At 42.6% G+C, this 27,136-nt stretch overlaps 1 protein-coding gene and 1 long non-coding RNA gene across 3 annotated transcripts in view; one reads left to right on the top strand and one right to left on the bottom strand.

Moving 5' to 3' along the window:
• Positions 1–27,136, bottom strand: part of SIK2 (salt inducible kinase 2) — a 48,484-nt gene that overhangs the window by 7,872 nt on the left and 13,476 nt on the right. For both annotated transcript variants that reach the window (XM_082777806.1, XM_082777807.1), the window contains exons 4-10: positions 21,692–21,853; positions 11,138–11,262; positions 8,927–9,050; positions 6,698–6,918; positions 5,335–5,487; positions 3,558–3,722; positions 510–738 (exon numbers count right to left, since the gene is read on the bottom strand). In XM_082777806.1, coding sequence (XP_082633932.1) covers positions 510–738; positions 3,558–3,722; positions 5,335–5,487; positions 6,698–6,918; positions 8,927–9,050; positions 11,138–11,262; positions 21,692–21,853 — 1,179 coding nt within the window. The remainder of the gene's footprint in view (positions 1–509; positions 739–3,557; positions 3,723–5,334; positions 5,488–6,697; positions 6,919–8,926; positions 9,051–11,137; positions 11,263–21,691; positions 21,854–27,136) is intronic.
• LOC309886693 lies at positions 7,807–26,941 on the top strand. Its single transcript, XR_014318962.1, has 3 exons — positions 7,807–7,923; positions 26,483–26,606; positions 26,751–26,941. It is a non-coding gene; the product is annotated as an uncharacterized lncRNA (long non-coding RNA).

Genomic DNA, 27,136 nt, shown 5'->3' with positions numbered 1-27,136 from the left:
ATTTTATGTTTTTACACTATTGCAGCATTAAGACACCATGCAGGTGATGTTTACTGGAGTTAGGAGCCCATTCAGTATTTTTTGTAGGTGATCTTGACAACATTATAGCTTGAGCTGCAAGGCTGGGTCACCTTGCTGGTTTTGGGATACACAAGAATCCAGAGGTTTTTGTTTCCCCCCCGTTCTCTCCCAGCATGTCTTTAGGGGATGAAGAGTTTGTCTTGTTCTTTCTCACATAACTAAATGTCCCCAGCTTGAAAGACCTCACCAGTTGCTGTTGATACATGGCCATAGCCAGCTGTCTAATTGCAGCTTTAATTTTACACTATCTGTACAGCACATTTGCATTTGTTTTTTTTCTCCTTTCTAATACAAAGTGAAAAACCCAAGAGGCTCTGTCTTGTGCTTGTCACTTTTAAAACCCAGTGGTTTTCCTCCTGGGCCAATTTATTAGATTGAGTAGTGAGAGCAGGAAATGGGCTTTGAGACGTCCGTGCTAACTTCCGTACCTGTGCCTGGCACCATCACCAGCTGGTTGGTAACTTCTGCCAGAGTGTGACGTCTCTTCCCACAGCGAGCTGCTTGGAGGGCTGCAAATGCCTGTGCGGGGTCGTCCTCTGACTCGCCTTCTGTCTCTATCCCTTCGTCGATCGACGTTTCCATCATGCTGGTAGGCAGTGACTGGCAGCCCTTCCTCATCACCACGGGAGGTACGGGATCTAGCAGGCAGCCATTTACCTAAATGTCACGAGGAGAAGACGGACAGCTTTCAATTGCTTGCACACAGCATCACCCCCAGGTAGGCTGAAGGCAGCCTGGTCATTTAAATGCATGAACACTTCCCCGTAACCTGCTGAGTTAAGTAGGACTTGCTAAGAATTGCACAAGACAAATGAATCCTTCAGGTGGTATTACCACTGACATTCTCTTGGTACTTGATTCCCTACCTCTAAACACTCTCATTTGCCCAGTAGCTGTGTTCTCCAGGGCTTCTCTTTCTTGTTGAAAACAAAACAACAAACCAACTTTGCCAGCTCAGTCACAAATACGAATATTTACAGAATGTACAACATTATTATTTCCGCTTACTATACTTACCTTCCTCATTTATCTTGCTCAAATGAATATGGAAAGAAGTTGTCTTGCATTTAATTTGCTAGCGTTTTTGCAGAACTGTAGAGATGTGCTCAAGAATAATACAATAGGCGCACCCTTTCCAGCAAAAGTCCTTTGGACTTTAACTGCTCTTCCACAAATAGAGAGAGGCTGTGGAATCCCCTTCCTTGGATTCACTCAATTCTGAGCAATGTCATCTAGTTTTGAAGCCCTGTGTTTAGCAAGAGGTTGGATGAGATGGCCTTTAGACGAACCTTTCCTATCTGAAATACTCCAAGAATTTTATTTCTCTATTTACTCTGTTTGTATACTCCTGATTTAGCAGAAAACTACACTGCTCCAGGTGATTTTATGTAAAACTGTTCATGAACCATTCCTGGGTTTTCTTCAGCCAAGAGCTCTGGTGTTTCCAAGACTGGTGTATTTGGACAAGAAGGTTCACTGCATTAACAGTGGCTGTTAACAAAGGATCCTAGCAGCAGTCTATATTGAAGGATTCCTATTCTGGGAAAGTATTTAAAGCAGTATTGAGAAATTCTGAGCTTCAGTACAATGATGATACTTGCACAGGAAAATTCTGGATCTGGTGTCTCTATTTTAAAATTAATGTATTTTATCTTTCAGCTTAATTTCTTGCACACTGTCCTTTTCCATTTGTGACTTTCCCATTCAAATGCCTTCTGTTCATATAGCAGCAAAAGCACTGGAAAGAATATGTAGTGAACTGCTAAAAGGGAAAGCTGGGCAGGCGTGCAGCCAGCTTTTTACAGTTTAACATGGCACACGGACCAGAGCTTGGAAGTTTTAGCAGCTATGGTCTGTAATACTCAGACACTGAAATGTTCCCTAGTCAATTCTGATTTGACACCTCGCTGTAGTCACCACTTATTGATTTTACTCTGGACAAACTGAATCTATAAAAGCATGAAAGCAAAGGAGAATAGGAAATAAAGTTTGAAATGTTAAGTTCCAAATCTCTTTGAACCACTTTTTGCTTTCCAGCTGCAAGGGACCACACAAGTTGTTACTTACAACAGTGATGAGATCCAGGGCCATGCTCTTAGTGTCAGAAACTAACCAGTAAATGACAAATAAAACTTTCAAAACGGCAAGCATGAAATCAAAACCCTGTCTGGCAGCGGGCAGAATACAACATGCTAAAATTAAAGTTATAATATGATGTGATAGAGAACAATAAAAGTTTCATGGGAATAATACGTTTCATAAAAATAGTTCTCGTAAGCAATTTCCCCTTCCTCACAAATGCTCCCGAGTTTTATCCCCGCTGCCAACTCCCACGCATTTCACTCGGTCTCTGCTGCCCTGCAGAGAGTTGTCACCGAGCTCAGAGCTGGATGGCAAAAAGCATCAGCCCGAAGCTCCCTTCGGGGAGCCGCGGCTGTAACCCTACATTTGTACGGCTGCGGAGCCGTCACGTCCCATTAGGTGAGCTCAGCTCGGGCTGGTAGCTGGGAGGTGTGGGAAGCCTACACCAAGTCTTCCCGTCTGATTACAGGAAACAAAACCCATTAGATGGGACTGCAATCTGACGGGTCTCCAGAGGAGACTTTACAGGCAGTCCTAGTTACAGGAACGGCCGAGCTGCGAACCGCCACCGCCTGCTTGAGATGCTGCAGCTCTGATAGTTTCTGACAGCCCGCAGGTCCTGCAGGCTATTTACCATTCAACACAAAAATTAATAAAATGTAACTCCTTTGGCTGGCTTATTATGAAATTGGTAGATAATGACTTTTAAGTGTGGTATTTTAATAGCTTTAGCTGGCAAGGGCAGCGCGTGTTCCATTGCATCCCCCCTGTTCTCATTTTTCTGAGTTTTAGGAGGAGGAGCTGGGCAGGTTCCTCTCGATTTTGAGCATGAAGAGTGCTGAGGGAGTTAGAGCAGAGACCAGCCGTCAGTTTTGGAGGATTAGAAGCAGTTTTAAGTTGAAGGAGGGTAGACTTAGATTGGGTATAAAAAGGAATTTTTTTTATGTTGAGGATAGTGAGGCAGTGGAACAGGCTGCCCAGGGAAATCGTGGCTCTTTGGAGGTGTTCAGGGGCAGGCTGGATGGGGGTTTCAGCAACCAGATCCTCTGAAAGACATCCCTGCCCATGGGATGGTGGACTACAAGGTCCCTCGGGAGGTGCCTTCCACCCAAACCTATGGTTAAAAGACACAGGAGGCATACTGAGGTACTGAGGTGAAGGAAGTGACATGAGTTTGGATTAGTAAAGGTTCTGGCCTTGATTCCAGCTTTGTGTCAGGATGACCAACGTCATCCTTCCCTGTCAGCAAAGGAAGCGATCTTCCTTTAGGTGTTAACCCAGAGGTATTACCACTGGCTGGGCTTTTGCTAGGCAGTAATTCAACAAGCAGCAATCTCGTTGTAGTTTGACTAAATTTTCACACAACAGTTGGGTGATTTTATGCTTTTGTGTACCTTTGGCGTCTCAACTCTTTCTTCTTCCATAAACGCTGTCTCTGTCTGGCAGTTGGAGGGAGGGAATGAGAAGGTTTCTGCTCCCGAAGCTGGGGCAAGTCCTGGAGACCGCAGCAACCTCGCATTTTGTGAGCGCAGGTTCACTGGCGGCACCACAGTTTGTGCCTAAAAGATGAAAAACTCCAAAAACTGAACAATTTTAGGTAGAAAACAGCATGCAAAGTCACAAATAAGACAATACCCATCCCATCAGAAACCAGATGTTTTTCCCACACAGAACCCGATCTTAGTACACTAAAGGCCCACCTTCTGGACCTTTTCTCTTCCTCCTTGCTCCTTATCTCTATTCACCTGCTTTTAATACTGTAATTAATAATCTGATTTTTTTTTTGTCCTGTGTCTTTGTGCCATTAGAACTACTATCTAAGAAAATAGCTGGTTTAAATCTTTGCCAGCCGGATTGTTCCTGGACTTAGCTTTTTGCAGTTGAAGTGGTTTGGCTTCCATTTCAGCAGAATGCGAAACCAAATAATGCCTTGCTGCCTTAAGCGAAAAAGGAGCAGCATGGTTGTGATTTCTCCTGGAAGCAGAATCCAGGCCCTTGTTCCATGCGGCAGCAATACAGTACCTAAGAGGCTGTGAACTTGGGAGAATATTTACTTGAGCCCACGATAATCTGAGTCATCTTAGGCCAAGTCTTTTGAAGAGGTCAAGTCTTTCATGTTTCCAGTTAGGCATTAAAAGGAATCAAAAGCTGTACAACGTCTGTGTATCTTAATGAAACAAAAGAACGTAAAAAAAAAAAATCTGAGAATTATTGGAATAAGACACAATAAACTGTACGTGACCTTTCTTTCTGATGGAAATTACTAGGGAAGAAGCTGGCTGAATAGCCGTAGAGCCTGTGCTGAATCAGTCAGGATAATTAGAGAGGATGCTAAGTGGACAGCCTGCTGCAATGGATGGGCTGGCACCAGATGTAAGGAGCACCCAGAATTGCTCTTGATAAAACACACATGACATCCTTAAGACCTAAATCAATTAGTCGTCGCGATGGCTCCGTGGTCGATGCACACGGAGGTTTTGCAGCCATGCTGTGAGATCTCCTGCAAAATCGGGCTCTTGCTGGGCAGCAGGAGTAAAAAGTGGTGCAAGTTTTGGCAGAAATGACATTATTTAGGGACATGTCTATAAATCTTGAGTGACTCGGAGTCTCACAGCAGCGATACTCATATTTCCTACACAGATATCGCAGTGATATGGCATCTTAACCTGATAGATTGATCCTAATATTTTCTCTTGGGTACCTCTTTCCTATTCCTTGCCATGCTTCATTTCAAGGGAGATAGAAAGTGTATCTAGAGAACAGCAGGGGAGAAAGTGATTTTATTTTCAACAGGTCCCTTTAGGGTACCTATGTTTAATAACACTGAATCGAGCCTGCATGCTTCTAGCCCCATGCTAGCAGAGCTCTCCATAAATTCAACATCTTGTTTGTCGATCACATTAAAGATAGTCCAAGTGTTGTGCAGCCTCCAGAACCTGTATTTCTCTAACACTTCAACCACTGACTTCCCAGCAAAAGTTTTGAAATTCTCAAAAACTGAAGTCTGACAGGAACCAAATGCAAAAAAATCTTTCCAAAATGATGCTCAAGTCTACATGCTACAGAAATCAGAAAATAGCAGCGACTTCTAAGTGAATATAGAAACAATTTCGGGAGAAAATAATGTGTTGCACAGCCTTAAGCCCACCTCTGCTCAGAAAGAGACCTCACCTTGGCTACGGTCTGCTCAGCAATGGTGCTTGGGCGGCGCTGGCGAGCGTCAAGTCTCTGCTCCACAGGGAAGCTACTTCGATGGGATTTGAGTCTCTCCACCAACAAGTAATAGATAGCAGCAAAGTGGTTGTAGCTCTTGTTCTGCAGAGACTGGAAAAGAAAAGCACAAGAGTTTGTGTGTGGCCAAATGCGTGTTACCTTTTCTGTTCTGTGAGACCAGGAATAAGAAAGAGTTGTCAACTAGGAAAAAAAAAGATATTTAAGAGGTGTCCAAGTAGGCAAATATTGTTCTGAATTGAGAAATTTCAATCCAGAGTGCCAGGCAACGAAAGGCATCAGCCTTAGTTTAGTGGCCCCTGTAAGTCAGCAGAGCTTGTATTTCACGTTCAGGTGCTGTTCTGAGCCCCCAAAATCTGAACCTGGAGAAGAGACTGATCTCTGGGACCTCCTGAATATACCTGGCCTTTCCAAATCACTCGAAGCAGCAGGGAACTGAGCCTCTGCAAAGCAGAGAAAGCAGCCTCTGCTGGCAGGAAGTGCTCAAACGTAACCTCCACGCTGGTTAAAAATATCAGCCAGGCCAGAGGAAATGGTTGTTAACTCCACGGGGAGTCTTTCAGCATTTACATTGGGCAAGCAGCACAATTTGGGATTGGAGGGAGACATAGAACTGCTCAGTACTTTTATGCTCCTTTTTGAATTTCATTTCCCAACCTCTTAGAAGCTCAAGATGAATTTAACTTGATTTCTGTTTTTCCCTCCTCTCTCTCCCTTTGACAAGTTCTGGTTTATCCATCCCCACCCAGGAAATCTAAAAGAACAGTACGGAGCCCTGAGATGTGGAAGCAGAACGCATTATTCTCTCCCATGGGTTCTGCTTCGGATTCCTGACACAGAGGAGGATCTTGCCTCCCACAATACTGCCCTTTCAGCAGCATGCTTTCCTGTGGTGGGCAAAGAATGCCTTGGACTGGACTGTGGCTGTTTGTGGCCAGCCAGAGTGAGGCACGCAGGTGAAATTGTCTGGGGGGCCATCACACAACTGGTTTGCCTGCATAACACAGACACCTTTGCCCTGCCAGGGCTGATCTTTAGGAAATTTTCTAGAGGGATGACTCTCCTCTTCCTCACCAGCCTGCTGGCACAGACCAAGACATCAGCAGGACAGGAAGAAAGCAGCAGAGCCTTATAAAATGCTTCCTTTTTCTGGTGTCTGACCTAGAAAATAAACCACCAGTTTTGATTTTTTCAAGTGCTGAAATGAAGAATGCTGTAAGGAACTCAAGTAATAGGTTCCAGCCATTGAAATGGAGCAGGAGCCCTCCTGCCAGGGACAGCTAACCCTTGGAGTGTGTTTTACCTCGATGGTTTTCTGCTGGTCTATCCCCAGGCTGTGCATGAGCCGCAGAACTTGCTCGTTGTACTCTCCGATGGAGGGCTCGTTCTCCTGGCCCGGCGGGTAAAGAACGGGTCTCTGGGCAGGAACCTCGACAAGCATCCACTTGTGCTCCTTAATCTGAGCAATCGTCAGCCGTTTGGATGGGTCCAGGACCAACATTCGCCTGATGAGATGCTCGCACTCTGTTGGGCAGAACACCACGTTACCCACCTGCAGAGCTTCACCTGACACCCACCGGTACGGGGCACAACAGGAAGCTGCTGAGCCTCTGCGCTAAAAACATTTCCTGGAGGCTAAAACCATCTTTCAAAACAAGATTAAAAGTCACACCTAAAAGGACAAAAACTCAACTACTTAAAATACCCTGCAGGGCTTCAAGAAAGGTGTAGATGCAGACCTTGGGAGCATGGTTAGGTGGTGGACTCAACAGTTCTAGGGTAAAGGGGGGACTAGGTATCTTAGAAGTCTTTTCCAACCTGAAGGGTCCAGTGATTACCCCTACACAGCCCCCTGCACAAGGGTAATGGTAATATTTAATACATCTTTGAAGCCACTCGTGCTTTTCTAAGTACAGTGCCAACATTGACTGATAAAGCTTCAAAAATCCTCTGTGAATTGTGCGTGTGGACTAATTCACACTGTCCCCTATCAGTCTGAAATAGCTTGTCCAGGCTCGTGGAGGAAGGGATTGGCAAAGCTGCACTTCAAATCTGGATTATTATTGTCTTCTGTTTTAATTTTGTTTTAAATTTCCACACCAGTAGTCACAGAAACAAAGGTGAAAGTAACACCTCTGTGGCTTTGAATAGCAGATGGTGACTATGACAGCAGGTTTATCTGTTTTAATTCCAGGACCAAAGCACAATCGGTGCTGTAGGTGGCCGAATAATTCTGAATATCCCAGGCCATTGCTGCTTTCTGACTACTACACATTAGACAGGGTTAAAAACATCTCTTCAGTGCAGTTGCCATGAGTCAGGCCACTCAGGTAGCTATGACGAATAGTTTAGAGAGAGATTTCTGGCTATTTATTCCCATTGACCTCTTTCGGTTTCAATGTTTTGCTACCAGGCACACCCTTCCCCACTCCCTGCAGCGCCGGGTGAGCAGCAAGGGGAGCAGCAAAGCTGGAAGTGAAAGAGCAGATCTGCGCTGCAGGCACAGCGAGGACCGCAGCTTGCACCAAGGTACCTGGATCGAGCTCGTGTACTTATGTCAGCAAAGTCACAGACACAAACACAGCTCAGCACAGGCTGCAAAATGTGCCAGGAAGCTGAAGGCTTGCTGTGGTGCCATAATTGCACTGCTAAAAGCGACCAAGTGCTGAGCTAACTAGCTGAGCTATAGCTACTCTGTAGTGGCTATTTTGAGACGCAGCCAGGAAGAAAAAGGGGAGGAACAGAATGTTTTGCACCACAGAATCCTGAACAACAGGGCTGAAAACTTATTTTTAATTCCCTTAAAAAGAAAAAAATAATCTCATAGAAAGTAGTATACTGAAAGGGGGATTTGATTCAGCAAAGTTGGTATCAAGTACTCAGGTTTTAGACCCTTTTAGTATAGGGAAGCTGAAGGACACCATCAAGCCCTGTGCAAAAATGGCCCCATTTGTTCTTGTCTGAACAGGCACGAGGGAGAGTGAAACCCAGCAATTAATCAAGGGAGAGATCTGATAGACTCTTTGTCACGTGTGGGAGTGCCAGATACGTGACTCTGAGAGCCTGGCACATTAATTGGTTGCGCACCTCTTTGCTTCTGTTTAGCAGACGCCCAATGCAGAGCTTCAGTAGGGCAGCCACACTGCTCCCAGTGGATTTTCTATCCCAACTGAAATGTTTATGGCCTTGCAGAATGAAAGTGAATTGCTACACAAATGCGCCTCTCCCTCTGCACCCCCATATTTCTGGTCACTGTAGGATGAGAGGTCCTTCACCTTCCATTTCAGATCTCTCCTTGCCCTTGGGCAAGCCACACTGTGGTCTCTAGGAAAGATGGGCTGGTTTCCCTACCTAGCAGCAAAGGCATACAACTCACCTAGGCTTACTTGTGTGTCTTAGCAAAATGAAAAACAGTCTGCCATGCTCTAGTCTGGTGGGCAAGTGCACCACCCTTCATTGTATCACAACAGAGATTATTCTAGAATTTATTCAAGGTTTACTTTGATATGAGTATGAGAGGACAAATGGTTACCTTCTGACATAAAATAAGGTATCCTGAACCTTCCTTCCAGAACTCGTTGCCTCAGGATGGGGAGTGTTGGCCCATCAAAAGGTAATGCTCCACAGACCAAAACATAAAGAACTACACCCATGCTCTGTAAAAAAAAAAAAAAAAAAAAAAAGAGAATATTCGTTTCATTTGTCAAGCTACCTGCAAGGTTGTTGGGGTTGGTTAGGTAAATCCTATCAGAGGAAAAAAATTAAATTATGTTCTGCAGAAACAGGAAATTTATACAAAAAAGGAGTTACATTTCTGGAGATCCCTAGGCATTAGGAACTGTCAGCTCACTTCAAACAGCTAAGGCTGGCAGCACCTCGTGCTGATAAGCAGGTAAGGTGAAGTGTAATGGGTCAGAGAGTGGCTCTAGCAGGATGCTAGAGCCGCATGTGACTAAATGATAGCTGCAAAGTGAGCCCCCACTTCAGGTGACAATTAGAGGCTATTAATCTGAACTTTGTTCAAACAAAAGCAAACCTCAAACAGCCACCCAAAATTAGAAATTGCAACTTTTCACATTTACCAGCTTGCAAAACCTGGGTAAGAGGCACGCCAATAACTTCACCAACAGTGAGCTTCAGGGGAACACCACCTAATGACTCTGCCTTGCTGCATACGGTGCTGAGCACGAGGGATTATGTAAAATGAGCAAAAGGAGACAATTTGGGCAATAGCCCTCATCCAACTGCCAGACTCATTTTTTAAAGTATGCAATGTAATTGGCACTGCAAGTGGAAATAGTCCTGCAGTATAGGCCAAAAGAAATACAGCGCCACACTAGACGAAATAACCACAGCAGATGAAATAACCACACCAAACCCTCATGCCATCAGCTGGCACAGAGAGTCACAGCACTGGATTCCTCCAGGGAAAAAAGCAAGTATTTAATATTCACCTTAAAACCTTTTAAGTACACAGAGATTTTAAAATCAAATATGTATTTTAAAAAGTCATTTCCTTCCTTGCCCTGACAAAATTTGAACTGGGGATTGCTGCATTCCTCCTGCCAGCTTAGCACTTGCAGCAGACCTATTCTGCAACTGGATGTCGCAAAAGAAATAGAGAGTCCTTATCTCAGAAGATAAGTAAAGAAGATAATGGGTTTTATCTCACCTATAAATGCACGTGTGCTTCTCTTTGTAGCACTTTTATTCAGTTCATGATTTAGGATGTAATGCATTTAAAGAAATATTTACCAAAGCTTGGAGGTTCACTTTTGCCATTCAAACAGTGCCTGTGCTGCTTAGAAGAATAATGGAGCTGAGGTCTGCTGTAGGTTTATGTGCCAGTTACTACAGGTTTTACATATATATATGTGTGTGATATACGATAGACAGATGCATACACACATATGCCCATAAAAGCACAGTGTTTATTTGTTGACTAGAATAACTTAAATGAGGTTAGCAGCTGAAAGGTGACTTATCGTGCACTGTCCTGTTGCGTACCAGGCTCTGACGAAAATGTCAGCATGTGTGTTGTGAAATGTATAACGTTATCACTGCAAGCCTAATGCCAGATCAGAGACTGCCAACTTGCACTGTCTCTGCTTGTTTCAGAATACGAATCTGTCACTGTAAGTACCAGAATACTGAAATAAATTTTAAAAAAAGGAATGCAAAGCAAACTCTGACAATGCACGAAGGGTACAGAGAACCTCTTCAGTTCCTTTCAGTCCCTTTTCCACTGCACAGGAATGTGGTTGCTCTCTCTGTCCTCTTCCACAGAGAACCCATTAACGCACACAGATTCAAAACCGTGCAGCTGCCTGCACTACAAATGTTTGTGGCACAACTGTGGCTGAGGAAAACACTCATCATCTCTACCATGTTTCAGTTGCTCAGAGTCAAGAACTTACCAGCCTTACAGGTTCGATTCAAACTTAATACAGAAGATATTAAATGCACTGAAATAGTAAAGTGCATGCATTCAGTCCAGACAGCTTTTGGAGGAGGTACAGTTTTTCCTCTGCTGTGCTTACGTAGACCTACAACGTACATTTAATAGCCACTTGGATGGGTAACTTCAATTTCATTTAGTGTTACGAAGCATTTTATGACAGTCAAGAAATGAAGCCAAAGAAGAACAGCTTGTCTGCAGCTTAAGAAAACTCAAAGGTAAAACTTTGTTCCAACTTTCCTGAAGTTGACTTGAATCCATATTAAAAAAAAAGAAAAACAATACCCAAATATCCAGCTGGGGTCCCTCGTATTGCTGTCCTTCAAAGACTTCTGGGGCTGCGTATGGTGGGCTTCCACACCATGTTGTCAGAGGCTCGCCACTCTTATAGAAATTTCCAAATCCAAAATCTGTGAAGAAATTAAGGGAACAGTCACTCCCATCTCCAGTTGCACAACAAACCTAATAATTATATGCATAGGCTGGACGTGGAAATTCACCGTCATTCACAAAAGGCTCTATCACAGACCTTTTTATCATTACGCCCACTGAAAGCATTTATTAGGATGCTGAATGCCCTATACAGCTATTTTCACAACTTCGTGATTATTAAAATACTCTGCAAAACTTCACAACCTGTAGGAACTTCAAGTAAACTTCTACCAGTTTGCTAAATCCCAGTTTAGAAACAGCTATCACTAAAATTCAACGAGCTGACAATCACATCGCATACATATGAGCTTATTTACTTGCCAAGAGATATCTGAGATTCAGCACTGCATCTGAGACTTCTTGAGTTTTCTTTAGGTGCTCTCTAGCCTTGAACCAACAACAAATATTGACAACAAAAGCATCAATCCTGGAGAAGGGAGGAGGGTACTCTGCCAAAAGCAACAGGCATGGGAAAACACGCAGCCTTCTGCTAGGGAGGAAGCTCTGCTCCTTGGATTGTCTACAGCCCCTTCATTCTCCAAGTGAAACTTGCCATTTTACAACTGAGCCGCTCTTTTAAATGGCTTTTTATGGCTTAACATGGAACCAGGCTTTGGGACTTTGGTATTAGTCACAATGGGTAATAATCCAATAGTGAAAAGCGAAATGACAGCCACAACTGAATAGAGAGGTGAATTCAGAAAAGAGTCTGATGCAATTTTTTCAGCTTCACTGCATTATTTTTTTTTTTTACCACAACAAAACAGCAACAACAACGATATTGAGGAAACTGGCTTATCTAAAGCTGATTGTTTTCAAACTGCAGGATTCCAGGTAGGCATTACCATGCCCTGGTGGCCAACCTGTAGCTGTCTTGCCATTCACTTCACCTTTATCTGTGTTTTAGAGATCTTCACAGCCCAGACCTTCCAGTTCTTATACCCTATCCCTCTTGCTCCCTTTGCTTTGTTCACGCATCATTTGCTCCAGCATTCTTTATTCTTACTGTCTCCTAATAGTTCCTTCTACATCCCTTGCAGATACACATCCTGAACGTGCTCCTTCAGTAACACAACTCAGAATTTTCATACATGGCTCCACTTATTCATCAGTCTTCTGTAATAAAAGCCACTGAAGTACTACATTAGGGGAGACCTGTTCACACCATGAACCAAAATCCTGGCTCTGCTCAAGCCTAGCAGTTTTCTCATGGATTTCAGCAAAGCCAGCACCTCTCCCTGTTGCTCCCAGCAGCACTGCTGAGCCCTCTGTTCCACTTCTGCTGTGGCCCACTCTCTGTGCTCTCTGTGACAACAAACACTGTTAATACTAAGGAAACAGATCTGATAACAAGGACAAATGATTTTTGGATTTAAGACTTTCAGGCAAACTTGCTTCAATGCACTGACAAGTCAGCTGCATCTCCAAGGGAACTACAGAGCGGAGCATCAGCGTGTGACATGCAGAGACCCCCAAGCACAGTGACACTGCTGCTGTTCAAGGCTGGTTTGCTCCTGGGTGAAGGAGCTTTAGCTGTTCCCTGCTACTTTTTGCACGCTGGAGCAAAGCATGCAGCTGGTTACAAGTTGCTTTGTGTTTCTTTTCTGAAGTGATCATGCTTTTACCCTTGGAGCTCACCAGGCTCCTGCGGAGTAACGCTGGTGTGACTCGAGGAATCCTGTGAAATTCAGCAGTGCTGATGTACAGCAATCAGGCTGTTGATTTAGTGCTATCAACCCCCGAATACCTCAGAGGTATGTTATTACAATGCTGATCAGCAGATAGCAGCGCTGATAACCGCTGTGGTTACCAGACACCGTAGAGGCGCTGCTGGTCCAACCTCTTTTACTGCTGTTTGCACGGGCTGTGTTATGCAGAGGGAAGGGCCTGGCTCCTGTTTTATGTCCTGAGCTATAAACCATGAGACAGCCCTCGGAATCAAAGCAACACAGAGATATTAAACAGAAAAACTTTCTAGGCTTAGATAAAGCTAACCTGTTATTGTTGTGGAGGAGCAGTGTGGAAAGGGAATTGTACCTTCTGTTTAACTTCACAAAGGTATTTGGCTGCTTTTTCCTAACAGAAGGACACGAGCTCCAGCAGTTCATTGAACAGAACTCCTGCAGCGTACATCAAAAAGTGAACACAGGCAGAAGAGGCAGCTTCAGGAACACCAAAACTGCCTTTAAGAGCAATTTTCCTTAGCGTGTACCACGGTATAGGCTCCTTTTGCAACTGCATCCATGGGCAAGACTTATCACCTACTGCCAGAGCACCTACACACGAGCTGCAGGAATGTTTTTGCCCTTTGAGACTTTTACTCTCTGTCGAATTTGGTTACAGCCAAGCAACAGGTTCAAAAGTTATCTGAGTCCCATAAAAAAAAAAGCATGACCTCACAGGCCTTTTGGCTGTTGTCATTAATTCTTTGAACTATGAGTTCACTAATGATTTCAGCAAGACATCTACACAACTTGGAAGGAGATCCCAAGTCTTTTTGTACCATAGGCTCATTCTTATGACAAAGACTTCCCCTTTAATGCCTTCCTCACCTCTGCTTCCTTACCGCATCGCACTGCAAGTCTCCATTGTGTTGCAAAGAACCACTAATCTAAGTAGGATATTTTTAGTTGTCTCTAATGAAATGCACTAATTAGGAAGAATAGAGGAATTATGGAGAGCCAAGACTATGCAACCAACCAGCTCTCAGGATGGAAATCTCTGCAGTGGGTAACACACACCATAAGGTAACAGATAACTATTGCATGTAACAGTTATATTCCTGGGGGCACCCGGAATACAAACCAGCCTCCTCTACACACCTTGTGCTGGTGATCCATTTGATTTAGGTAAGCAGCTGGGAACTGCAGATCAGCCACAGCTACACATGCATAATTCATGTCTTTCTGTCCTCCTTGTGTTTCTCCTCTTTCTAAAGCTCACTTGTAGTAATCCTGAAGGAACAGCTCGATACAGCAATGCCATCTAACCTCACCGACACCACTTGTCAGCGTTGTTCTTCCACAGTAAGTGCATCTTCAAAAACGTTCTGCAACAGGTGATCAGAACATCATCAGGTAGCCCTGTCAACCTCCATTCAAGACTAGAGCAGTAAGTCTGATCCGACACCAGACCTGCTCAAGCAGTCCTAGGGACAACTAAGGAGCTGCAGCCCAAAGCTTTAGTTTGGAAGAAACAAATCATGAAAATCTGCTGGAAGGAAGATGATGAGTAGAGTCTTCAGACCTAAGCAAACTGCTTGGATAAAGGGACTCTGGGGCATACATAACTTTGAAACTGTTAGACTTAATGATTTATCTTACCCTGTTTGACTTAGTATCATCTCCGAGGTCAGCAGAGCAGCATTGGGTGGATTGATTACTTTAAAAGTCTACATAAAAATTTGAAGGATTTCTATAAAGCAAACACTCGCTCAAATACAAATGATTGAGCTTGCTGGCCACAGTGATCAATTCAATTCAATCAATTGAATCAATTGATTCAATCAGATCCACAGTCACACCAGCTCCTTAGGGATTTAGGATTTGTGTATCTGCATGCTGACTGTTAATGATCATTATTTTTGCGATGACGTGGGACACTCCCATCCCTCAACCATCTTTGCACTGCTAACAATCAGACTGGACATTTAAAAGACAAATATTTAAGCTCCAAACTCCCATGTAACCCAATGTTAAATTAAAATTAACACTACACTTAACCTTAACATAAAATAGTGTTCCAGAAAATTAACATTTCTTACAGGAGACCATCTTACGCTACTGCAAAGACCTGTTCCAGGTGAAACTCTCAAGAAAGTACAATCTCCAGCGTCAGTCCAAGGTCACTGTACTGGCTCAAAGCCTGAAAATCAGATACCCAGCGTCACAGCAGTGAACTTTTACGACCTGGTCATCATCAGAGAGCCCCAGTGCCTATCCGTGAGAAGGCTCCGATGCCAGAAGCCGTCTGAAGGTCAGACCACACAGGAGATCCATAACAGCGCAGTAACAGAGGGAGCAACAACAGAATCTCCTAAAACAGATAAAATCCCCCAATTGTGTGTCACCTGCCTTCTTCTTATCACAGCCAGACTTTTGTTGTGAGTTTTTTTTATTTTCTTTGAGGAGACTTTTCTTCACACATCATTGGCTTAGCAACCTTGACAATACTTGGGAGACATGAAGCAATTTCGTCTCTCAGAAGCGTTTTGCCGTCTGTATAGGTGTCATTAGATTTGATCTCTCCTTTCACTTATCTCGAGTTTGTCAGGTTTTCAACATCCTCTAAGCACTGCAGATAAATATCAATCTTTATCTCTGAACTGCAGCTCCTACTCAGGTGCCACCCTCCTCAGTCTTTGTACCAGCTTCACAAGTAGGTGTAGGTATATTTGTAAACACAGCTACGGGAAGCATGACCTGCCTGGAAACACATTAAATTTCAGCTCCTAAGAAAGGGAAACTTTTTGCCTATCCAGACTGGATTTAACGTTAGGTTTCTGGTAAATGTGAACATGTTGAAGCCAATTCAGGAAGAAAAATAAACAAATCCAAACAGCAAAAGACAGAACAAAGCCTTCAAGTATGACTGGTCAGTATTAGAGGAGCTGCAGGTTTATGTTATAACTGGGATTTTTGCTTTTTGCTGTTATCTTTACATGCTTAATTTCGTAACACGATAGTTTTCTTTACAATTACCGTAAGTAGCTCAAGAGCAGGGACGTCTTACAACTTACTGGCACTGTCCTTGCAAGGCTGCGACCTTCTGCTCCCTTCCTGAGCCACAAATCACGGAATTTAATGCCATAAAGGCAGCGCTTGACTAGTGCAACAGCAGCAGTCTGCTTCCATCTGATGGTTTTGTGATGGCAGAGATGATTAAGTTTTATTAGCCAAATCCATGAATGAAAGGTCTATAAATTGATACTAGAAGAAGGCAAGGGTGCGCTCTATACGGGCTCCAATAAAACAATACTGGCTGCTGGGGTTCAGGGAAATGAGTACAAGGGCAGCAGGCTGCAAAAAGTGGCCAGCTTTGTGTACTGTCCCAGTCACTGCCAGATGGATCTGAGCCAGTAGGGAATTTCCTCACCAGTCTGTGCACCTTGCCTAGAAGTGTATGTCTTACAACCTGGCAAACGGTTCCTTTACGCTGTCTTTGATCTGCAGCTCTGTAACTTCAATTTCTTCCCCTTTTTCAAGGGCAAAGAATACTACTATCCTTCCGTTTGAAGTTTTTGCTGAAGAAATAGCATGCATCAACAATTAAAAGTACAGTAAAAGCCAGGTATCTATTAATTTGTGCTGTACTTTTTCACATGACATAAAACTTAAAAACACAGTGATGCCTATTTCAGCAATTTGCTCTTATCTTTAGAAATCCAATTACATTCTATTGTTAGACAAAATAATTACCTGTGCAGGGAGATCAGCATTATTTGCTAGGGTACATAAATTATTACAGTTACGTCCTTGTGTTTCCATCATACTTTCCACACTTGTTTCTTCCAATTATGCTAAACCATTTTTTTTTAGGACCTCAAGAATGAATAGGATCCATTAAAGCCATTTCAAAGAATAAGTTAAAGGTCTAGATAGCACACTGGATGCTCGATCCATTGGGCTTCCTCAGTGTTTAATTACTGCACTGTCGGAGTGGTTGTCCCACTTTTTGAAGTGTTAAGAGTAGCCAGGATTCAATTAAGCACAAAACAATCATTAGCCTCTCTTTCTCTCCCCCCTACTTTGTTTCTGCTTTGCAATGCTGATCTACCGCTATCATTCTGGATCAAAGGTAACCATTTTTAACCTAAGCACGGTGTTACGGTTTCTCATAACAGAGAAACGAATTTTAAGAACATTACTGTCATTTAAAGGAACATGTGCCAGCCCTCCACAAAACACATCCCAACCACGGAAATCTAAAAGGACCGAAATTGGACTTGTTACCAGAGGACTGAGATTATATAATGGAGTGATCTTTATCTTCTTAACATTTGCCTGAATCTGCACGTTAAAAAAATACAGTCATTTATGGCATTGTGTTCAGCTGAATAAACTCCGTGTTTGTGCAATCTGCAAATACTGCCTCTCAACATTTGGGGCATTTTGTTTCTCAATCTCATTACCCTCTTTAGAATAATCTTGAATTTAGAAGGTATAATTTTTTGCACATACATCATTCAAATGGAATCTGTTTTCCCGTTAAAAATGGAAACAGAGTAAGATTTCAGACCAGTTTGCAATTTGAGAAACAGAAGCTCCCTGCCAGAGCCACTGCAACTTCTGCTGTGCATCTAGCAATATGAGGTGGTCTTTAATTTGTACCTCTAAAAACCCTTCAGAAGGGATTCTAGCCTCCGAGCTCTAATTAATCCACTCTTCTTAAATTGCCAAAAGGATTCAATCAGCCTGGCTTCACAGAGCCACATGGATCTTTTGTTACAACAGCAATAGGAGCGAGCAGAGGAGATAATCGGGAGGAGAGGTACTGATAAAGGAAAGGTATGAGTGTGTTAGAAACAAACCTGACCCACTTCATGAACTGAATGCTGATCAGCCAGTTCTGACGTCAATGCATATTTTACTGTCCACCAGCAAGACGAGCCAGCACTACAACCTCCTTCAAAATAACAGTCTCCTACCTGATCGGCTTCGCACGCAGCAGCTTTACCACCAGGATGCAATGATTTCTGCAGACACATTTAGAAAGCATCTTAATCTGGCGGTTCTGTGGGGCTGGAAGGACACGGAGAGAACCTCACTATTCCATCCTCAATTCTAAGCTGCACTTTCTGCTCACAGCTGCAGAGGCATCTCTCTGCATAGAAAACGAACAAGTTTTATCTGATGGCAGCACAGCTTATCAGCAATCAGCCACTGAAATCCAGCCCCTGCGATCCCTTCAGAAACCAGCAAAATGCAAAAGGTACACGAACAAACTGGCTGCCTACAGGCAATAACTTTGAGAAGAACAAAGGAGCTTTACCTTGCCAGTACTAAAACCAAATTTTATGGAGAATGCCTGGTTTGGAAGTCTTCAGCTGTAATTTTCTCACTGGCCATTTTATCCGATTAAGACTATTTTTTACGTTAAATATGCTCAAATTTAAGTTTGAGGCTTTTGCTCCCAACTCCCTAATATCTTCTAGAAAATAACAGTATCAAAGCTCTCATCTCAATTCCTTAATGCGTCCCCTGCTCCTTGCCCAGTTACTAGGGTAGAAATGAAAGATCCTTGGAATTTGATCTATCCTCTTTCTTTTAGAGCAGTATTAACACAAAAGCATTACATCTCAATCCAGCTTACTTGTTTCAACATAAAAGGTGGCAGTCTCATCAGCTTATAGTTTTAGGAATGCTTACTTTCGAGTCTTAGCTGATTCTCCTACTAGCTGAAATAGAGAGATAACTTTACGCATGTTTCAGTATTTAACTGAAAAAGTTGTATTCTTAAAGATTAAAAGCTTCAGTAAAAGACTTAGAAGCCATCAGAATAAATCAAGAGATCCTGTGGTAGTTAAGAGGAGCCTGGAATGGCCACGAGTATCTATGTGGATTTCGTAGCTGCTTGGAGTGTTCAGCAAGGTCCAGCCCCACACTAAGCGCTGGGCCCAATGCAGACACCGATGCTGCAGAGCTTTCTATCAAAATAATTCATCAGTTACTGTGCTGTTTTTAAATTGCCAGATTAATTCTAATTAGAGAGTAATTCTAGCTATCAGAGTTGGGATCCTGGCTGCCCTTTGTTCTTGCACAATTTGATAAATGAACCATGAAGAATATGAGCCACTGGAAGAGACTGTTCTCGGGGATCTGTGCAGTGCTGGCTAACTCCAAAATCTCAGATGAATTGCACAGAATGGTTTATCATCTATCTCCTTTGCAGAGAAAAATAAAATAACTGGTTTGGGACAAATCACGACACGGTTTCTGGCAAGCTTAACTTTTCTCCAGTTACTTTATCACTGCAGCTGGACACGGGAAGTGCTATCAATCTGATAAAGCTCAACAAAGCTACGCCAAAGAAACAGACCATGTGAATCACCACTAGTTAATGTAATCATTTACATACAGACCATCTGTAATTAGCTTTCTGCAATACAGAGGTAGAGCACAAGAGCAGCCAAGAGGAGAGAAGAGACAGCAGCAGCTGATGGAATCTGGTAACAACCATTTATCAGTGCTTTCGGTTATTACCGAGTCTCTGGAGAACCTGTACATCGAAATTCCCTGTGACAGAGCAGTCAACGTCTCTAGCCTTTCCCTGGGTAACAGGTCTCCTGAGATGCCTTTGAGGAAGTATTTTTGGGAGCCTGTGTTATGCTCGCACTGCAGTGTTCATGGAGGCAGGGAATGTGCTTGCCTACAGTGCTAACGAAGAGAGACCATTGATGAGGGCCCCGCTCTGTGACTTATACTTGGGCCACTTTGGCATCAAGTCCAGATATCATCTCTATCCTACACAGTTTCTTTTGTTTTCTTCAGGCATCAAAGGCCCTAAGTCAGAACTCAAACTCATACCAGAACTGCACCTTCCTGCTACAACAGTTGTAAAATCCTTTTGCTTCATATATATTGATTCATAATAGTAACTTTTAATATCATTACATTCCAACAGTAATATGAAACCCAACAATAGAGTATAGAGAAAATTAAAAGTTAGCCTTAAATAGCTTAATATAAAATCAAATAGAGGCTGCTGCAAAACCTCCGCTATTTATATGAAGCATTAAACAACAAAACCATTTTTACTGCTTTCATGAACTTTCTGTAGAATTCCCATTCTGACATGCTAAAGAGCCATGAAATACAGAGCACTTGTCATCAAAGAGCAGATTACTAGGCTTCCCTTTTTAGCTTCAGAGAATCTGTTTTATGCACCATTCCTTCTGCCAAAACAAAACGCCTGACGTTCAGATTTGACTAACAAAAATTAGTCTAATAATCTATTCAAATCACGGTTCTCCAACGCACATCACAATTTTCCGTAACCTTTCCCTTACTTAACCTTTCTGTAAACTCTTCAGCCATTAGGAAAACATGCTAGAGGTGGGAAGGTGGGGGTACAGGAATGGAGAACGGAATGTTTCCAATGTACAGACAAAAGTAAAGGTCAATACAAAAGCAACAAACACATCCAGGAACTGGGAAAGCTGCCTCTTTGATACACATGCTGGTAAGAAATCCTTCTTAGTCCATCAGAAACATCACATATTATATCCAACGATAACCCGTTTTGTGAGCAATGGCTACAGGTTAAGAGAATGATAAAATTTCTTGCTCGAGCAATAGTTTTGATCTCAAAGGTGAAGTGCTCATTGTAAAAGATTGTGTTGATTGCCCATTCTGATAAAGGTGACTTGAAAGAATTTAAAAGATTTTTCCTAAGGAGGAAGTTAATCCCCAGAAATAGATTGAATGCTTAGTCTTCCCAACATCTTCTGTAGTATCACTGAGAAAGGGGTGAATCTTCATGACAGATGCTAACCAATTAAACAGATGCTAAATTTCCTTCAAAATCTTTCGGGATGCTGTCTTCATACTCCATAGATAAAAAGGAGCACATGTTTTAGAGATCTGCTGGTACATGTAACACTTTTCTGAAGCCTCACCCTTACAGAAGACATTAGAGATCTAGATACATTTTCAGTTCATCCATTTCAGAAATGCCAGAGAGTAAATTCAAGGGTAAAATAATCCAGCCATGATCTATAACTCAGAAATGTTTCATCACTTCATCCTTCTCAGCCAATTGGAAGTCTATTCACACTTCCTTCTCACAACTCACAAGCTTACACCAATACAAACCAGCTTCTTCCAGCAGTTAGTCTTCCTTTCCTGCTCCTGTATTATTGATGATTGAAGTTCAACAGTCCTCCAAATCAAGATGTTATCTAGCCTTGCCGTTTCAAGTGTCTCCAGGCTAAAGTCAGTATGGAAGGATTCGTGGAATTGTAATGAGTTGACAACCGACAAAATGATTTCCATTGCTAGCAACATCTGCTGTGTCTAAATTTATAATTAAAATGAAATCATGCATGCAAAAAGAAAAAAATCAATAAGCTTCCATTTTGAGTTTTTCTAACGTTGAAAGAAGTTATTTGATTAACTCTGTTTTAACCTGAACATCTGGCAGCATTATAGGCATGTTATGACACCCACAAAAAAACAACCATAACTCTAAAAATTATTTCCTTTTTCCTGAAAGTATAATAGAGCTAATCTAGGATTTCTTTGAGCTATGTGCACTGTGATATCCATCGTGCAAAGATATTGTATGCGTTACCACTCTGATTTTCTCTGCCTTAAGCACAGCAGGATTTCTTGGGCAGCAGCAAGGGAACTGCTGGAACAACCTTCACAAAAATCAGGTGTGACTGCATAGCATCTGCATTCTGGGTACCTGCTATTTTGATGTTCATGTTGTTGTCGAGCAGAAGATTTTCAGCCTTCAGGTCACGGTGCACAATCTTTCGGCCATGGCAATACTCCACTGCCGAGAGGATCTGCCAGAATTTGCGCCTGGCCTCAGACTCACTCAGACGGCCATGGCTGGCGAGGTAATCTGTTAAAATAAAGTTGGTTTAAACAGATTAGACAGCAAGCAGTAACCCTGGAAATTAAGTGATTTCTGTCAAATATACTCAAATGCATCAACTACTCAAAATTTCAGCCGATCCCAGCTTCTAACACATTATTCTTGCATTCTCCTCTCCTAAAGAGTAGGGACAAAAAAGCTGCTGCCTAGTGGAACTATGAAACTCAACCTTTTATTCCTTCTTTTATGGCTGACTATTCTGATAAATATTTTCATATAACTCCTGTGGAATGAGGAATACTTGGAATATCTTGCTTCCCCATCACCAGGTGCTTTTCAGCTTCTCATCAATTCCCAGCAGCTTCACGCCACACACCTTCCTGCCCAGCCTCAGCACGCTATGTGGTGGCTAAAAGCATTTTTCCTTTGGAAATTAAAACAAATAACCATAAGGTACCCATCCTGACCTCTCTCGTCTTCGTTGCATCACAAGCAGAAAGAACATTTTGTTTTCATATTTGATTATGTTGTAAAACTAATGTTAGCCCTGAAACAAATGATAGCTCTGAAGCTGACGACGTCATTTATCCCCAAGAACAAAAACAAGCGAAGCAGCAGCTGTGCGAGTCTTGACAGAAACAGCTTCTACAGCCAGTTCTTTTCTTGCTCTTACAATGCAGAAAAAGCAAAGAACCAGCCATTAGGATGGGTTCAGAATTGCCTCCTACATCCCACAAAGAACGTGGTTAATGGCCAAGGTGCAGAAAATGCACATAGGTGTGCTGGGCAGGGATGACGGGCAAAGGCTGGGTGTATCTCACAGAATTGTCTAGCTTAGAAGAGACCTCAAGATCATTGAGTCCAACCTCTGACCTAACACTAACCAATCTCCAGCCAATTGCTGCAGCACAACTAACACTGAAATTAAACAGCAAAACAGAGAGCAAGAAATGAGCTTATGGGATGAATTAGAAGAGCTTGGTTATTTTTTTCCAAGATTGAAAAAAGCAGATTTTGTTTACAAGATGCACAAGAGGTGCCCCTTTCTTTCTGTGAGATGACAGAGGGATGTGAGGCTATGCCATGGCCTCCTGCATCACACAAACACACCTCCCCTTGTACAAGTTGATACAAGCTCAGCTTTTAATTGTGAGGACTATTTACTCATGTACGTAACGTGATGTTATCAGGCATCACATACAGAGGTGTTCTGAATGTGCGAATCACGTAGAATGTCCAGTCACGTAACACAACCTGTGCATGGATTTTCATCCCTCTCCCCACATCTATCAGAGGGGCTAGGAGGAAAAGAAATGCAGTTGGGAACAGACTAGCTGGACAGGGCAGTAACAGCTACCCATGATCTACAATATAATGCACTTAAGTCACACATATGATGATCAATGACCCAATAAGCTTTTGGAAAAGCTTGCCTATGGACTGTTGATTTCTGCTCGGATAAATCAGAAAAGACAAAATTAAATTTATATAATCTAATGTTCCTAAAATAAGTTGGTACTTTGGTTCCTAATAACATTATAATGTTGTTACATTAACTTGCAGTCCCACGTTTCATTTCCATGGCAGGTAAGCTTACTCTGTACTCACAGTGAGGTGATGAAGTACAGCCTTATGAGTTACTGTATGAATATTAACCTTCCAAAACACTAAAGAAGGTGCTTTACTGATATTTGGCAAATAAGCGGGCAAAGGACCAACAGGAACGTGAGGCAACCAGAGTTGTGCTTTCAGTTACCTGTAAAGCTATGGAAAATTAGCCAAATTTAGCAGAACTACTTTGGACTCATGTTTGTGCAAGACGACTGGCCTTAGCATACCGCAAAGACATCAACTTTCAGTACGAACTAGAAAAAATGCAGAGGAACAGCAGTACGAAGATGTGCAGGAACTGCGTCACGGCGGTGCCATCAGGAGAAGATTTCCTCATCAGCTCTGGATTCCTCAGTTCTGCCACAAATGCTTATGTGACCCCCTGAATACCCTGATGCTGTACGGCACACCACGGAAAGCACCCACGGGGAAGCTGGGCTGTTGTGCACACTGCAACAGGACGTGCAACGGAGTGCCACCGAGCGATACTCAACTACCTAACAATTTTAAATTGGGGATTTAAAAAAACAAACAACTGTGTATCTTTTGTTTCAGCAATTTCACTGTGCTGTCAGCAGTTCTCCTGTGCCATTTCAGCTCTACATCAGAGCACTGAGCTGTTTGATTTGTTTTGGCAAAGCCAAAGCCTTTCAGATTAGGCAAGCAAAACTTTTTTTATATTTTTTTTTATTTACAGTAACAATTTAAAACCAGCTTATCATTAGTTTAAGAATACACTAATGGCATCTGAGCAACATGAAAAAATATATCAGCAGTGAAACTAGAGCTAATAATTTAACATTAAAAAAAATTGATTGCAATATCTAGGAGATACAGAATAAAACATAGCAATGCAGTGATGACTTGAAGATCGTATCTCACTGCATCACAGAACACCAGCTAACAAATTCCACTTGAATACAGCTAGTGGAGGCAAGAAACACTGTCCTTCCCTACTGGCATTACCAGCCAGATCACTGGAAGATTTCACCAGCCTGCAGGTACACGCAGGATGAAGGCAGTACCCTGAAAATGTGGAAGACTACAGCTCAAGTCCCTGGTCTCTCACTGCCTTCCATCAGCATGGAGTCCTGTCTTGAAATGCTCTTTCAAAGCTAAGGAATATGTGAGGAAAAAACTAAAACAAACAGCAACAAAAAAAACCCACTGCTTAATATGTTCAAATTCAATGACGCAAAACTAGGAAATTTATGAAATAAGTCTTAAAATAACTGTTTGAGCTGCCACCAGTCCCTTCTAATTATCATTTACGCAAAGGTCCCACGAACAAGACTCATCATTTAGAGACCAGCTGGCACAACCATTTCAGTCTGAATTCAGTTAGCAGGTTAAAACAGCTGCTTCTGCAAGCAGGAAAAAGAACACAACGGAACGGAGGTTTTCGGTCTACCTCTGTTTACTTACAAGGATATGTGACAAAATCCCTAAGTAAATGATTAATCAGCTCTTCCAAGCTAGTTACGTAACCTCAATGACCCAAAAAGGATCATCGTGCCCAACACGATGCCAAAGCAGCAAGGTAACACAGAATACCTGTTTTTGTTAGGTTGTGTGGTTTGTTTGCTTGTTTTTTTAAACTAACATCATATTGTTTATGGGCGTTATAGGTGCTCGTGATGTTTTCATTTAAGCTGTTCTGCTTTCTCTGTGATACACAGCTCGTATCAAGCACACTAAAACCAGAAAGTAAATTTCCAGTAAAACTTCACAGAAGGTGAACGTCAGCTTTGATGTTACTAGAAGAAAAGACAAAGGAAGAAATATGCTGTTCAGGGGAAGGGGGCACAAACCAGGAGAATTCTTGCAGAAATTAATAAAAACATGAAAAAAATATTGTCGTTGGATCATGTAAGACCAGCAACCTCACTGACCTCGTGCTCTTGTACATGACAAGTTCTTTGCTGCTACTTGGGCAACGAGGCAATGCTGCTACTGCGTGGAGTATTGATAATTGAAGAATTGATAGTTCTGAATTACATTGTCACTCATATGGTTTAAATAACCATTGCAATCATTCACCATCCTGTTAATATGCTCAGTAAAACAGGCTTGTTTCAAAGATGTTTTCTTGGGGGATCTCAGTTGGAGTGCAACAAGAGAGACTTCAGCTGCAGTACAATCATTTCAGCAACCCTCACAAACATTTTTAAGCACTTTGTTCGATCTGATCTACAAAAGCTGCAGATCTAAAAACTCTCCTCAGAGCTTCTAACCTGCTTGGGTCTTAATGCCTTTTCAGCTGGTTTAACTTGGCAAAGCACGAGAACAAACAAAAGCCTGGCAGCAAGGGGAGATCATAATATTTGCAAGCAAAATATCACTCAGTCACAGAGTGACTGACAAATCACATGATGGCAAGGTGAAGTCAGATATCAAAGACACAAACTAAATCACACTGAATGCAAGCCAGCCCTGTAAGCTGTTAATCCATCCTTTGTTAGCAATGCAGCAAATAGGTTAATGGACCTAAACTGTCATTTGCTTTCACAGCTTTAGCCTGTCAGGGCTCATTTAGAGCTTCCAAACTGCCTTTAACAGTAGTCTTGGCCTTGCACTTTCCACCAAGTCTAGCAGCCTGCATGGAATGGGTAATTTATTCTGAAATACGCTACTTTATCTCCTGGTGAAGTAGAATACGCCATGATCTCTCTAAACAGGTGAAGCTGGTGCACGCAAGGATACTGTTTGTACATTAACTAGTTTCAAATAGGACAGGCTGGGACACAGGCATGGCACCAGCTCCTGGCTTTCAGCAAGGACTTTAAGGCAGCTGAAATTTGCTCGAGACATCCTGCCATCACAGCTCGAGGCTGGATGCTGGTTGCACACTCACGTGTAGTTCTGGAGCTAGCACCCAGGAGTAACTTAGGTGAAGAGCAAAGCACCCCCTTGTCAGTTGCAACTATAGAAATGACAAAGCCTTTATGTGCCTTTATAAACATAGTTTGGTGAATCTCATCCTCACTTCATACCCTTCATCTACAAGCTTTAAGTTGTTTGTTTTTTTCATCCATTTTTCTGTAGTGAGATAGAAACCAGAAGTCATCTTAGATTCAGCTGGATCCACAGCAGGCAGAAGCAGGACTTCTTCTCAAAAGCAGCTTCCTGTCCGACCTTTTCAGTACCACAGAGTACATCTGTTTACTGGGTAAGTGAAACATGAAGATGGCATCCACTTCAAAACATGACTCAGAGCCATTGTCAAGCACTGGCCAGTGCTTTTCACTCAAATTACTGTCCTTCAGCTAGGTGAACAACTGCGTATGTTTTTTTACTATGTTCTCTCTGCTAGGGAGACAGGGACAGGCTGGAGAGAGCACAGTGAAGCACAATGAGGATGGGTAAAGGACTGGAGTGCCCATCACACGATGGGAGGCTGAGAGAGCGGAGGGCAGTCAGCCTGAAGACCACGTTCAGAAGGGAATTGTATAGCTGTGTATAAATACTTGACAGGAGGAAAAAAAAGTCACTTTTATTACCAATAACCAGTGAAAGGACAAGAGGAACAAACTGAAACAAGGTAATCCCATTTAAACATATTTTTTTTCTTCCCTCTGTGCATGTTGTCAAATGCTAGAACAGGTTGGCCACAGAGACTGTATTCACCCGTGATCCTGCGCAACCTGCTCTGGTTGACCCTGCTCTGAGCCACAGGGCTGGACTAGACATTCCTTACAC

This window comes from Aythya marila (genome assembly GCF_965140915.1).
Source record: "Aythya marila genome assembly, chromosome: 23".
Classification (NCBI taxonomy): domain Eukaryota; kingdom Metazoa; phylum Chordata; class Aves; order Anseriformes; family Anatidae; genus Aythya; species Aythya marila.
Note: the sequence above shows the minus strand (reverse complement) of the source record. Positions and strands in the feature narration are given on the sequence as shown.